Source organism: Mus caroli, chromosome 7 (genome assembly GCF_900094665.2).
Source record: "Mus caroli chromosome 7, CAROLI_EIJ_v1.1, whole genome shotgun sequence".
NCBI lineage: Eukaryota > Metazoa > Chordata > Mammalia > Rodentia > Muridae > Mus > Mus caroli.
The window spans coordinates 52,484,407-52,497,565 of NC_034576.1; the positions used below are offsets into that span (position 1 = coordinate 52,484,407).

The window sequence follows — 13,159 nt, forward strand, 5'->3', positions numbered from 1 at the left end:
TGGTCTACAAAGTGAGTTCCAGGACAGCCAGGGCTATACAGAGAAACCCTGTCTCAAATAAATAAATAAATAAATAAATAGATAAAGATTGAGGCAGGAGGCTTGCTTGAGAGGTTCAAGTTTATACTGGGCAACATAATAACAGCCTCTCTTTAAATAAGTGTGTGTGTGTGTGTGTGTGTGTGTGTATGTGTGTAAACACATATTACATGTATTTGTCTATACAACAGTGCTTCTTTGTGGGCCCATAATCTTCTATTATGTGTTTTGCTGTATAAATAGAAACAAAACCATCATAGACAGTGTTCTCTTTTTATGACTAATATTTTCTCTTACAAGCAAGATTTTGTAATAGGGTAAAACAGGATTTGGAAATCTAACTCTTACTATATTTTCAAATGGGAGCAGGTCACCCTCCACACACCATGTGATAGGGTTCAGGAAGGGATCTCTTCCTCTCTCCCCACTGTCATTTCCCTCTAAGGTGCTCGGACTTAGTGGTCTCATGATTATACAGCAGCCTGGGGAGGACCTTCAAGGTGGGCTGCAAGGAGTGGGAACCTGGGTTTTAACAAAGGTGGGGCTGGGGAGATGGCTCAGCAATTAAGAGCACTGACTGTTCCTCCAGAGGTCCTGAGTTCAAATCCCAGCAACCACATAGTGGCTCCCAACCATCTGTAATGGGATTCAATGCCCTCTTCTGATGTGTCTGAAGGCAGCTACAGTGTACTCATACACATATAATAAACAAATAAATAAAAAAGGGGGTTCCCTGGAGAGAGTTACTTCTAGCTGGAGGCTGTGTGGGCTCTTCTAAGATGGCACAGTTTCAGTCACCGTTTAATGAGTTAAACGGTGGGAGCCACCACCACCACCGTGGGAACCACCCTCCCTGTGAGACCACGATAAAAGCATGGAATTTGTTCGATGTTTTAACACCCTCCTGGAATCCAAGACCTCAGGAGGTAGGAGCAGATCTACAAGCTGGAGTGGAAAGGGAGAATGCCAGAAGTCAGTGGCAGAATGAAGTCTACTTCATAGAGGAGGATGAATCAAATTCATGAGGACCAGCCCAGAGCCAAGCTGTGCTCGGAGCTATTAAACTAAAACACTCTCGCCAGCTAGAGCCATCAAGACATTGCCTGAGAGTGGGGAGAAGGACAATATGCTCATTGTGAAAGGCAGTCCTCTGTTAATTTAGAATAAACTCTGTGGCATACATACTGGGTTGAGCGCATATAAACATTGAAGAGTCTGGGAAATCCCATTACAGGAATTAGTTGTGGATGGGAGTGGTGGAACTGGCACTGTGTAGTGCAAATTCTGTGATGTCCAAAGGTCGCTGTGCCCAGGCAAAAGCTGTTTCTTTTACTTTTGGTCACCAGAGACATTCATCAAGCCAGGATATTCTCCTTTAAAACAAAAAAAGTAATTAGGCCTGACAGCCGAAGTCAAATCAGACCTTTGGGAATGACCTAATTGCTTTTTTGTTCAAGGCCTGACATCGATTTGCCCTTGGCCTTGGTGTCAACACTAGCAAACACAGGCAGCCTCCCAGACTCCGGCTGGTAGCTCTATCCTTGCCACAGAGAGGACAAAGGACAGCGGCATCCCAGAGGTCATGGGACTCTGTGGTCACCTGCAATGCCTGCCAGGCTGAGAATTTTGTGGGTAAACCCTGGTTCCTGCTGAAACTGCCGCTCACCATGTGGACATCTGACTGCCTGCTTCTTTACTGACTGGAAATTTCCCCCCAGCAACTGGAGGATGGGTGGGTCTATCAATTTCATCTCCACCTCCGTGTTACTGGCAACTGCTCCGGCTTTGAGGATCACACTGTGGTGACATTGATCAAGATGAGAGATCTCATTCCGCCCTGGTTATTTTTGGCATCTGCAAGCAATCCAAGGCCTCGACTTCTGGCACCGTGTGGTTAGGATATTAAGTAACTGCTTCCTGCGCTAGTACAGACAGCGCTTTGAGAGTCCTAACCTCGTCGCTCCCGTCTATCTCATTGGTCGATTTGAGTGCATTCTGCTTGCAGTTGGTTCCTCGTGAGTAGGTCTGGAGAAAGCTGAATGGTTATTAAACGTGTCTTGTGTTTTTCCCCTCTAGATTGAAAACATAGATGCCTGCTTGAATTTCCTGGCAGCTAAGGGAATCAACACCCAGGGGCTGTCTGCAGAAGGTGAGTCAGGGCCCACGCCTTTTCGTCATTTGCGATACCCACCTGTTAAGGCCCACCTGTTACCTAACAATCAATTGCTGCAGTCCTGACCAGGGGTGCCGGTGGGCTGTCCTGGCTGGGTGCCCTTTCAGGCACAGTTGACGTTACTAACTTTCTCACAGTTCTCAGATCACTCTAAGAATGCAGCCCTGTGAGCACGCCACATCTGCATGCCACAGAGGGTGTGGGGGAAGAGAATGGGAGCTCGCTGCTCCAGTTAGAAAAGTTGCTGCTTCAACAACACTGATTCCCTGTCCCATGGCGCAGCAGGTTATCAACCAGCCATTATCTGTGGGAAAGAGAATATCCAACCACAGAACCAAGTCCAACCATCCCGCGCCCAAGGGAACCGCTTAGTCCTTGCTGGTGACATCTCACCTTGCTCTTGAAGACAGAGAGTGAGGTTTGCAAACACACTACCACCTTTTAACCTCCCGATTGGCTTTTAATTAACTTGGATTTGGTGGCTAATTAGCATCAACAGTGTCTGCTAGTGGAGTGTTGTTAGATGGGATAATAGTTTGGAGTCCGCTGGCCAGAATTATCTACCTCCTCAGGCAACACTTCCACCTGGAATCTCTCTCTCTCTCTCTCTCTCTCTCTCTCTCTCTCTCTCTCTATCTATCTATCTATCTATCTATCTTTCTCTCTCTTTCTCTCTCTCTCCCTCCCTCCCTTCCCCCCTTTGCTCTCTCCCCTTCCTTCCCCCTCCCCCTGTTTGTAAACACAGGCAGCTGCAGGCTCTGAAGCTGCCATAGGCCAGGCATCTTCCCAGCTCATTAGGCTGCACCTGCCTCCAGTTTTCCCCGGAACAGGTAGTGCAGTCGGGGCAATGCAGTTGTTCCTCCTGGCATAGCAGGAGTGTGCTCTGAAAAGATGTAAGGGAGTGTTGGCCCTGGAAGCTGGGGTGGGGCTGAGGGAGCAGTAAGCTGGAGTCCACAGATGGAGTAGGTAAGTAAGTTAGCAGACCTCATGGGTTCTGCATGGGCTTAAGCCTTGTCTTTTCGAAGAGATGAAAGCTTGGATCATCTATCTGGCTGTGTTTCTGAACTGTTGTCTCCTCCATGTTGGAGGTGGGTGGCATCCACGGCTTCTACATCCATAGTGTGACTGTGTGGAATGTGTCAGAAAAGGGTTGTAATTCTCCTTGGGCAGGTCTGGTCATCGGTTCCATGAATCTCAGGGGTAGCTTAGCCAACCTTAATCTCAGGACTTACAGAAAAATCCTTAGAAGGTTGCCCTTGCCTTAGCTATGAGTCTCATCTTTGGGTTTAGTGTACATTGTTGGAACCGTCAGTAGTAGACACAAATTCAGTGTACAATTTCTGTGCTATTCCTGTGATGACCAGTAGGTGGCACAGCATGTTCCTCTTAGTGTCTAGGAATGGTGCAGGTCTCTATTCTCCCAGGAGAGCACCTGCAGGGACTTTTACAGAGTTGTGCAGTCTTGCCTCCTTCCTGAGGCCTGGAGGAGAACTCTGGCCACTTAGCAGCTGCCTGTTGTCTGCCTCTCTGCTTCATTTGTTCTTCCTTCTCTTATACTCAGAAGGCATAGATGCCTTTACAGGAAGTATTTACCGAATAGATACTGACTGTGCTCTGCTGGGCTTGTCTGCATTGGCTCCTGTTCTCACGGCTGAACGTAGAGTTTACAGGACTCATGGTTATTGATGGAGAAGCTGGCTGGAAGCTGAATTGGGCCAGGAGATGGCTCAGTGGCTGAAGTGCTTTTTGTGCGAGCATGAAGACCTGAGCGGGGCCCCACTGCTTATGGCTTCTCACGATTTGCCCGAACACCTAGGATTTGGAGTTGAGGAAGATAGAGGTTGGTGACAGGGGGTAACTGGACAGTTAGCCAGGTGGTAAGCTTTAGGTCCGGTAATGAGAGTGCATGGACACACCCATGTGCACACACAGGAACACACCACACACAAAGACAGATTATGAGTGACATCTCTAATAAGTGCCAGTTCACCCTGGAAAAGCTAGAGACGCAGCCCTATCTCTTGGACGACACCCAGGCTATACAAGCAGGGCATCTGTGGGTTTTGTTTTGTTTTGGTTTTGTTTGTTTGTTTTGTTTTTTAAAAAAAAAAAACTGCACTGGGCACTGCACTTCCACAAGCACAGCTCTTGTTAGTCACAGTCATCTTACAGAGCTAGGTACCCCAAACAGTACCCAGAGTGCCTAGCCCTCAATGGAGTACACCTCATTCTCGGCCCCTGCTTCGCCACCACAGGGGAGGATGGACTGGAAGAGCAAAGTCCAGATATTCCCAGGAAGTGCACCCCCACCCCCCCAACTCCCACCCCTCTCCCAGAACAGGTTGTCAGATATGACAGGTGGAGTCTGGACGGACTGTGGGCAGGGCAGATCTTAAAACATCACCCCAGGGCAGGGCAGGCTTAAACTGGCAGACTCTGGCACATCTCCAAGAGCAAAGAGAAGGGGCTAGAGCTTTAAGGGCGTGAAGAGAGCAGGAGGTGTGGGCCAGGGGGCCACTCAGACCAGCATCACCTCTGTGGACTATCGCAGTAGCGACTGCCCCTGGGCACCCGCTGTCTGGGCCTGGAACAAAGGTTCTCTGTGGCTCTCTAAAGACAGGTCGGGGCAGGCCTGCACTACCCCGGCACTGCGGGACAGGTGCGCACGGCCCGCCCGCCCGGTCGGTCGGTCCAGAGCCAACTGTAATCACTGGGAAAGGGCGGAGGTGTATCTGTGGGGCTTTCCAGCTGCTAGCTGCTTCTCAAGAGGAGCCTGCGGCAATCAGTTGGCTTCAAAGGGAAAACAAAAGACATTAAAACAACATTATTTAAAAAGAAAAAAAAACCCACTATGATGATTTTCTGACATTACAGGTGACTCTGAACGTGGGCAGAGGCCAGTGGGAGGGCCTGGACTCGGCAGTCCCAGGCAACGCTTCTAGGTGGCTCCTGAAGGTGTGCGTGCCTTTCTTGGGAAATCAGTTGTCCACTTGGTACTCCTTACATCTTGGGTGGGAGAGCAGGAAGTGACTCTGTTGCCTCTGAGCGCAGGGAACAGGCAGGCGTGTGTCCACTGACCGTCCTCACATCAACAAAGTGTGGCAGTGAGGGGCAATTTATGCTCTTCTGAACAAGGGTTCCCACAGGCTCTGCTTCTTTGAGCTTCTCCCCTCTTCCCCACAAATGGTGCCATTGGTGGGACACAGGGCCTCCAGAGCAGGGCGGGTGGTTGGGTGGTCTGAGGCAGTTATACAGCTGGCTCATCACTGGGAGCCAGGCACAGACCCACAGGCTGGCGGGACTTGAACAGGAGTTTCATAATTACCCTCTACAATGCCCCCTTCCTTATGCTTTGACTCAAAATCGTCCCACCTCTCTGGGGCAGGTTTGTTCATATTGCTATTCTGATGTACAGGACTTCCTGACTCAACTGGGATTCCTTCCCCTCCCCCCAACCCCTGCTCAGAGGACCAGTGATCGGGGTGTAAAGTGATTAAGTAAAAAAATAAAATAAAATTTTTTTTTTAAATTTTAAAACAGCCGGGTGGTGGTGGTGCATACCTTTAATCCCAGCACTTAGGAGGCAGAGGCAGGTGGATTTCTGAGTTCCAGGCCAGCCTGGTCTACAGAGTGAGTTCCAGGACAGCCAGGGCTACACAGAGAAACCCTGTCTCAAAAAACAAAATAAATAAATAAACTAATTAATTAAAAAAAATTTAAAACAAGCACCGAGTGGTAGCCACTCCTTTAATCCCGGGCAAAGCCTGTAGGTCTATAATATTTGATGTCAGCTTGGTCCATTTAGAGAGTATCAAGCAAAGTTAGACATAGTGAGACTCCATTTACATAGTGAGACTCCATTATCAAAAAAAGGTGTCGAAACAAAATAATGTTGTCAGAGATGTCTCTGTTGGTAACATGCTTATTGGGAGAGTGCGTGCCTAACACGCAAGAAGCAGGGATTCAGTCTCCGGCCATATAAAGTATGGAGGGGCATGCTTCCAAGCCCAGCCTCTGAGGTGTAGGGCCAGGGATATCACAAGTTCAAGGTCACCTTTGGTTGTATACTGAGATCCAGGCCAGACTGGGCTATATGAGAGTTTGTCTCAAAAACCCAAAACAAGCCAGCTGATGATGGCACACACTTTTAATCCCAGCACTTGGGAGGCAGAAGCAGGTAGATCTCTTTGAGTTTGATGCCAGCCTGGTCTACAAAGGGAATTCCAGGACAGCCAGGGCTACATAGTGAAACCCTGTCTCTAAAAACTAAAACCACAAAACAAAAGAAAAAAACAACCCATCTTTTGACTTAGCAGTCATGCCTGGCATTACTTATATCATCTATACAGATTTATCTTATATCTACAGTAAGTTAGTGCTTATGTCTAAGTGGATTTAGTACTTATGTCTAAGTGGATTAGTAGAAGCCAGTGGGAACAGAGGGGCCAGGCAGAAACCAGAGAAGGTATGTGTTCTGACATCTCTGAAACAGAATGGTCTGTGCCGTTTGGCCTTCCATTCAAAAGAAGGTGGCCAGGCCAGAGTCTTCCCGGGCAGGCACCTCACTCTGGGTGTTCCTATTTTTAACCTGTGTACGAGGTCTGGGTGAGCATGACCAGTCACATGCAGAGTGAGGCTCCCTTCCCAAAGCCTTGGAAAATGTCAACATTCTTGTGGTCTTTCAGCTTCCTCTATGGAACTGGTTCACCAGACAAATACCATTTGGAAATGTGGGCAGAAGACAATTCTAGCTATTTGGGATACTGTCTGTTACGGACCACCCATAGGATAGGATAGACGGCTTTTAGAGCTTTCACCTCTGTTGAGTTCTTTGTGATATTGAAAACAACATTTAACAGTGCATCAACCGGGGAACCAATAAGGAAAATATGGTATGCCCATACAGTGATACACTATGCAGCGCTGTAAAGCCAATGCATAGTTCTAACGTGGCTGTACAAATCTTATGCTAAGGGCTGCTGATGCAGTCCAGTGGTGGAAGGCTTGCCTAGAATGGGAAAGGCCCTAGATTCAATCCCTAGTACTATAAAAAATAAAGTTAAAAACAAAAATATGAAACAAACAAGTATGTTAAGTAGAGGGAGCCAGTACAAAAGATTGCAAGTTATATGATTTACGTACAGTGTCCAGGAAAGGGAAATCTCCACAGAAAGCAGATTCACGGGTGGGCCTGGGAGTTTAGGGATTGATTGCCACAGAATACAGGAAATTGCATTAATAGAAATGTTTTAATATTAGAACGGGTTAAACTCACTACAAGTTATTGGATTGTAGACTTAATTTTATGTATATGCACTGGGTGTGTAATAATACTTCAATTTATTTGAAAAAAAAAAAACAGAAAGAAAGCTATGGTTGAATTTTGTCCACTGCGAGGTTATTTGTGATGGTTTTCTTGTATGACCTCAGAGAAAGGATGGAGGGGCATGCTTCCAAGCCTAGCCTCTGAGGTGTAGAGCCTACTCAGGCTTCCTCTGGGTGGAAAGCCCCGATAGGGAGCTGAGACGGCTGCAGGTAGAGAGGGCCTGTGCGTTCTGAGCTCTGAATACACAGCGGGGTTGGTACTGCGGGTGCTGGGTACTCAGTTTCTCATCCCCTCTCTTCACACTTCGAACATCCCCGGGTAAGGTAGCTTGAGATGTACTCGATGTGTGGTGTGGGGTAAGGAAACAGAGGCTCAGAGGCCTTGAGTCTTACAACACGGAGCCTTTAAGCAATGGACTGAAGAGATTCAAGCCCCAGGCTTGGCTTATGAGTCTATGATCTTTATAATAAAAGTACCAAGAAAAATGTGTGGGGTACCCTGACCTCTGATTGGTAGAGATGCTTTAGGGGAAAGAGAAGCAAACAGGAGATGCAAACGGCTTGCTGGCCACAGGAGCTACAAGCCCGGTACTGACAGCTGCACGGGGTGGGCTGTCTGACTTTGGGTGCTGATACGGACATGTCTACTACTGTGAGGAGCTGGCCCTGATCCCTCCCTGGGACATGCTGCTAGGTTTTTTTCATTTTCTTTTTTAGCTTTTCTTGACACACACACCCCGCTTTTGTTTTTCTTGTGTTTATTTTAAAATGTGTTAAGGAATGTTGAACACACCAGGAAAATAAAAAAGACTACATGCCCATGAGCTACCTTAATAAATAAAACATTATCCGGTCTGTTTTTAAATTCCCCCCACATGGGATGGGCATGCTTGCAAGCCAAGTCACACTGTGTTAGGGAAACCAACCCCTGAGCTAGAAAAAAACAAACAAACAAAAAAAAACCACCAAACCTGGATTCAAGTCCCACCCCAAGCTTACTACTACCTTGGAGAAATCTCACCGCCTTTCTGACTTTCCGCTTCCCCTTAAGTACTCCCTGTCCAGGGCGTCTGAATGACAGACACCGTGAGCTTTGAGGTACACACTAGTCAGTCATAAAACTTGCTAATCATAAACTACTCACCATCCTGAAACCTGGGAAAAGCACACACACACACATACACACACACACACACACACGCACACACACAAATAGATTTTACATAGATTTCCTCTCTAAGAATAGCTATTATCTCTCCAATAAATTCATATTTTAAGGGCTCATTCTACCATCGCCCCTGCCACATCCCTTCATAGGTGTTCATTCGAATGTTGATGCTTGATTAATTTCTGAATTTGATCCCTGACTCAGGTCTCTGTCCAAGTGATGACCAGCGATGTGCTGTCCTTCACTGTTGGCTTTAGTTGCCCCATGACTGAAGTCACTGAGCCATACTCCCTGCCCCCAGCCTCATAGTCTGTGATGCATACTTATAAGGACATCTGGGGACTGAATGAAGCCCCTTCCGTCCCTGGGACTGGAGAACAAAGCAGCTGGAGCTACCCAGCAAAGCTAGGGAGCACACCCTGACCTCTGACACTTTCTGTGAATCTGTGTCACAGGGGTTAGTCCATAAGCCATGCCTGGGCATCTCAACGGTACTAGATCAGCCCTAACTTTCACCGTTCATTGTGGCATAATTAAGAACCCCATATATCAGTAGCATGGTTTGGAGCTGGAGAAAAAGGCTTAGCAGGTACAGGCCTTTTGCTGCTAAGCCCGATGACCCGAGTTTAGTTCTTGGTGCCTACAAGCACTGAGTGGGTTGTCTGGCTTTGGATGCCGATATGAACATGGCCACTACTGCTTTAGGCAGGCCCTCAGCACTGACTTTCACAAGTTGTTTCCTGACCTCCACGGGTATGCCACAAAGTCACAGAGGCTTTGAGTCATACAGCGTGAAAACACGCACAGAAAAATCCAGTGCACACACACACACAGTCATACCTGCAGGATACTCTCAGACACATCAAATAACCCTGTAATAAATACATCCTAGTTTGCATAGTAACTTTGGAAAAGTCATCACCAGGAGAGGCTTACTCGTGCAGCCGGAAGCTGTATGGCTGTTTTCCTTGGGGTTCTGGGGTGTGTTCTTCCTGTAGCACCAAGAGTGGTGGAGATCATCATTATCCGCACGCAGAGAATCTTGACATAGATGTTGTCATTTGCTCTGTAAAACTGGGGCCGGCTGTGGAAGTTTTGCGCTTCCTCAGAGGCCCGGAGAGATGGCGGGACTTGCCCAGCTGGTGGGTGGTAGAGCGCAGGCTGGAGTCCAGAGGTGTAGACTCTGTAAATCCTCTGCTGCATCTGTCAGCCTTCACAGAACCCGCTAGCTTACCAAGTGTGGCGGGAAGACTGCCTTCCGGAAGGGTGTACCATTATCCTTACAGCCTGAGTTGAAAGGGGTGCTTTGACAAAACAAATGCTTTGTTCCAATCTAACTTGGGGGTGAAGGGTTGGACACAGGTCCTAAGGCCTGGCTGGTTGCCCTTCCTTCCTTGTGGGAACATGGCTTGTCCTGAAGGCACACATTACTTTTCCTTCAACACATTCTTGCCTGTGTTGGACCTTAGAGGATGCCCTTGTGCCTTCCTGGGCAGGTTTCCTCAGCCAGAGGCCTGCACACCCCATACAAGCAGGGGTGCTGACTCTCACCCTCTCACAAGACCCCTTAAAGCTTTCTTGGCCTTGTTTTATGCTAGCACCCTTTCCCCAGCATAGCAGGCGTAGGGGTGGGGGTGTACGTGGAGAATATCACTTCTCTGGGTTTTCTTCTCTGATGTTCCTCTTTCTCGGTGGCCCTACTTCATCGCCTTGAGGTCAGTGTAGCCTCTGGCCATTGGCAGCTGATGTTAAAAATGCTACATAAAAGGTTGGATGCTCAGCTTCTGTACGGAATAAATATTTCATTCCTTGCCCCAGCTTTTTATGCATGCCTCGAGGCAAATGCATTTTAATATCTAAAAAGGACCGTCTGGAATTTAAAATTCTTCCCACTCTGTTCAAATTTCTTCTCATATAGGAAGCATTTTGCAGAAGTCCTGATGGGGACTGGTTCTTACACTCTCACCCCACACTCAAAAGCCTGAATTCAAGTTACGGAGCTGCGGGTTTGAAAAGGTGACTGGGTAGAGGAGAGAACGGATTCGGATGCAGTGGTGGCTACTTGGCCTGCTTTGTGCGGCTTGAGCCTCAGAGTGTGGACTTGCCCAATTGAGCTAGACCATAGTACCTCTGCTAGTGCCAGAGAGCGGTCTCGTATCCACAGCCTTGCCCGGATCACAGGCTCAGTCTTGAGAAGGACACTCATTCTTTCAGTGGTATTCTTTTCGAGCAGGTCCTCCTGGCCCTTGCCAGCCAGCCGGCCAGCCAGCCAGCCAACCAACCAGCCGGCCAGTTCTGACTTGCTTGGTACATCTACTGCAACCCCATGGGGAGTCTTGACTGCTCTGTGGTTTAGGAGCCATTTTAATGGACCTTCAGGAGTTAAACTCAGGTAGGGCTAAAGAAGCCCATGGAAGGTGGAAAAGAAAGGTTGCCAAGAATCCTCATTTTACTTAAACTGTCTGTGCAAAGGTGTTCTTGCACATTGGTTCTTAAACCTCCGATACACGTTAAGCAAGGACCTTAAGTTTTATTTGTGAAAACAACAAGCAGGTTGACTATGCTAAGTCACTTCCATTTTAGACAAGGGAGGGCCTGTTGCATCCAAAATTAGGTTTTCCTAAACACATTTAAAATGTCATGGCAGTTTCAACCACGCCATCGATTTGACAAGGTTTGCCTTTCCCCACATTTATGCCTCTGGTGACGAGAACCTCTCTATTGTCTTGCAGAGATCAGAAATGGGAACCTCAAGGCCATTCTAGGCCTCTTCTTCAGCCTCTCCCGATACAAGCAGCAGCAGCAGCAGCAGCAACAGCAGCAGCAGCAGCCTGAGAAGCAGCCCCTCTCCTCATCCCCTCTGCCACCTGCCGGGTCTCAGGTGGCCGGGGCGCCTTCCCAGTGCCAGGCTGGCACTCCTCAGCATCAGGGGCTGGCCACTCCCCAAGCCCCGTGTCAGCTCCTCCAGCCAGTTTCACATCAGCAAGGAAAGACACAAGTGGAAATGCAGTCCAGGTGGGCTCCTCTCGGGGACAGATGGCACTGCCGATCCATCTTCAGGTGTCCTTCTTCCCAGCTGTGTAGGGAGCCTGTGTGGTCTGTGGTTCTCATTTGTAAGGAACTAGCATGGCCTCAAGATAGATACAGCAAGGCTCCTCTGTACCCAGTGGAGATGTGTGTTTATACAGGCCAGGAAGAGGCCTGCATGTTCCTAAGCTGTTCGGTAAAAGATCGCCCACAAGTCATTTGCTTTAATGGCAGAAAAAGACTGATGGGTTAAAAACCGGAAAGCTTTTGATTCAGGAGAAAGTCCAGTAGAAATGCCCATGACAACTGACTGCTTTTAAGCCGCCCGTTGCTAGCAGCGAAACCCAGCGCCACTGGTCTGATTGGTTGCTTGATTTCATTGAATGTGTGCTGAAAAACACTCTTCCCCATAGCCACCAGTACAGAAGGCTTCTTGAACTCATTAGACCTTTTAACACCTGCTAGCTGCAGAGCAAGCCCAAAGCTGCTTGACCCTCAGCTACCTTGGAGTCGCAGCTGTGTTTCCCCATGAAAAGTGCAGTTTCCCACCTGGCAGGGTATTTACAGCCAGGAGGTATGGGTCTGATGTAAATGAGGCCCCTTAATTAATTATCTAATTATCCAACTGGCATTATGGAAATTTGTGAAATAGGAGAGCTGCATGGACTAGCAATGAGGGGGAGGGAAGAGAGAGAGAGAGAGAGAGAGAGAGAGAGAGAGAGAGAGAGAGAGAAAAGAGAGAGAAAAGAGAGGAGAGAAGAGAGGAGAGAGGAGAGGAGAGGAGAGGAGAGGAGAGGAGAGGAGAGGAGAGGAGAGGAGAGGAGAGGAAAGGAAAGGCCCAAGCAGCCAGGCTCTGTGCTCTTTCCTTGGAGGAATGCCTGGCTGGGAACTCTCCCCTGGCCGGAGGCTTCCTAGCAGCCCTGAGTAGAGTACATCCTTCCCATACTGCCTTCTGCACAGGCCCAGTCCCTGAAATGCCCGCTAGAATTATAGTGCAGGGCAAAGGTCCTGTGTGGGAAGAGGAGAGAAGCTCATAGTTAAGTTGTTAGGATTGTTGTTGCATGTCTGCTCAGAACCTTGAATCTGCCAGTTTGCATTCTTTTTATCTTGTTGAGAGCAGAGCCTTCTATGTGCCAGGTACTGTTAGTCATTTGGGAGTCAGAGATGAAAGATAGCCATGATACCTGCTCCCTACACGATCCTGGAGGGGGCTGTGCGACGAGCATACGGACCAGGAAGGAGATGGGAGAGGCAGGTGCGTAAACAGGAAGATGGTGGGACTCGGGGTTGATAGTTTAGGGTTGGTTAATGGGAAGGCCCCTCTGAGGCCATGACACCTAGTGGCTGGCGAGATGTGAAGAGAAGGAAACTAAACCATGCCAACCTCAAGTACAGAGATCTGGCAGGGGTGGGGGCAGCTGGTGTGG

At 48.4% G+C, this 13,159-nt stretch overlaps 1 protein-coding gene across 5 annotated transcripts in view; it reads left to right on the forward strand.

Moving 5' to 3' along the window:
- The window catches only part of Nav2 (neuron navigator 2), a 364,237-nt gene that overhangs the window by 148,988 nt on the left and 202,090 nt on the right, over nucleotides 1-13,159 (forward strand). For all 5 annotated transcript variants that reach the window (XM_029479481.1, XM_029479482.1, XM_029479483.1 and 2 more), the window contains exons 4-5: nucleotides 2,116-2,188; nucleotides 11,438-11,720. In XM_029479481.1, coding sequence (XP_029335341.1) covers nucleotides 2,116-2,188; nucleotides 11,438-11,720 — 356 coding nt within the window. The remainder of the gene's footprint in view (nucleotides 1-2,115; nucleotides 2,189-11,437; nucleotides 11,721-13,159) is intronic.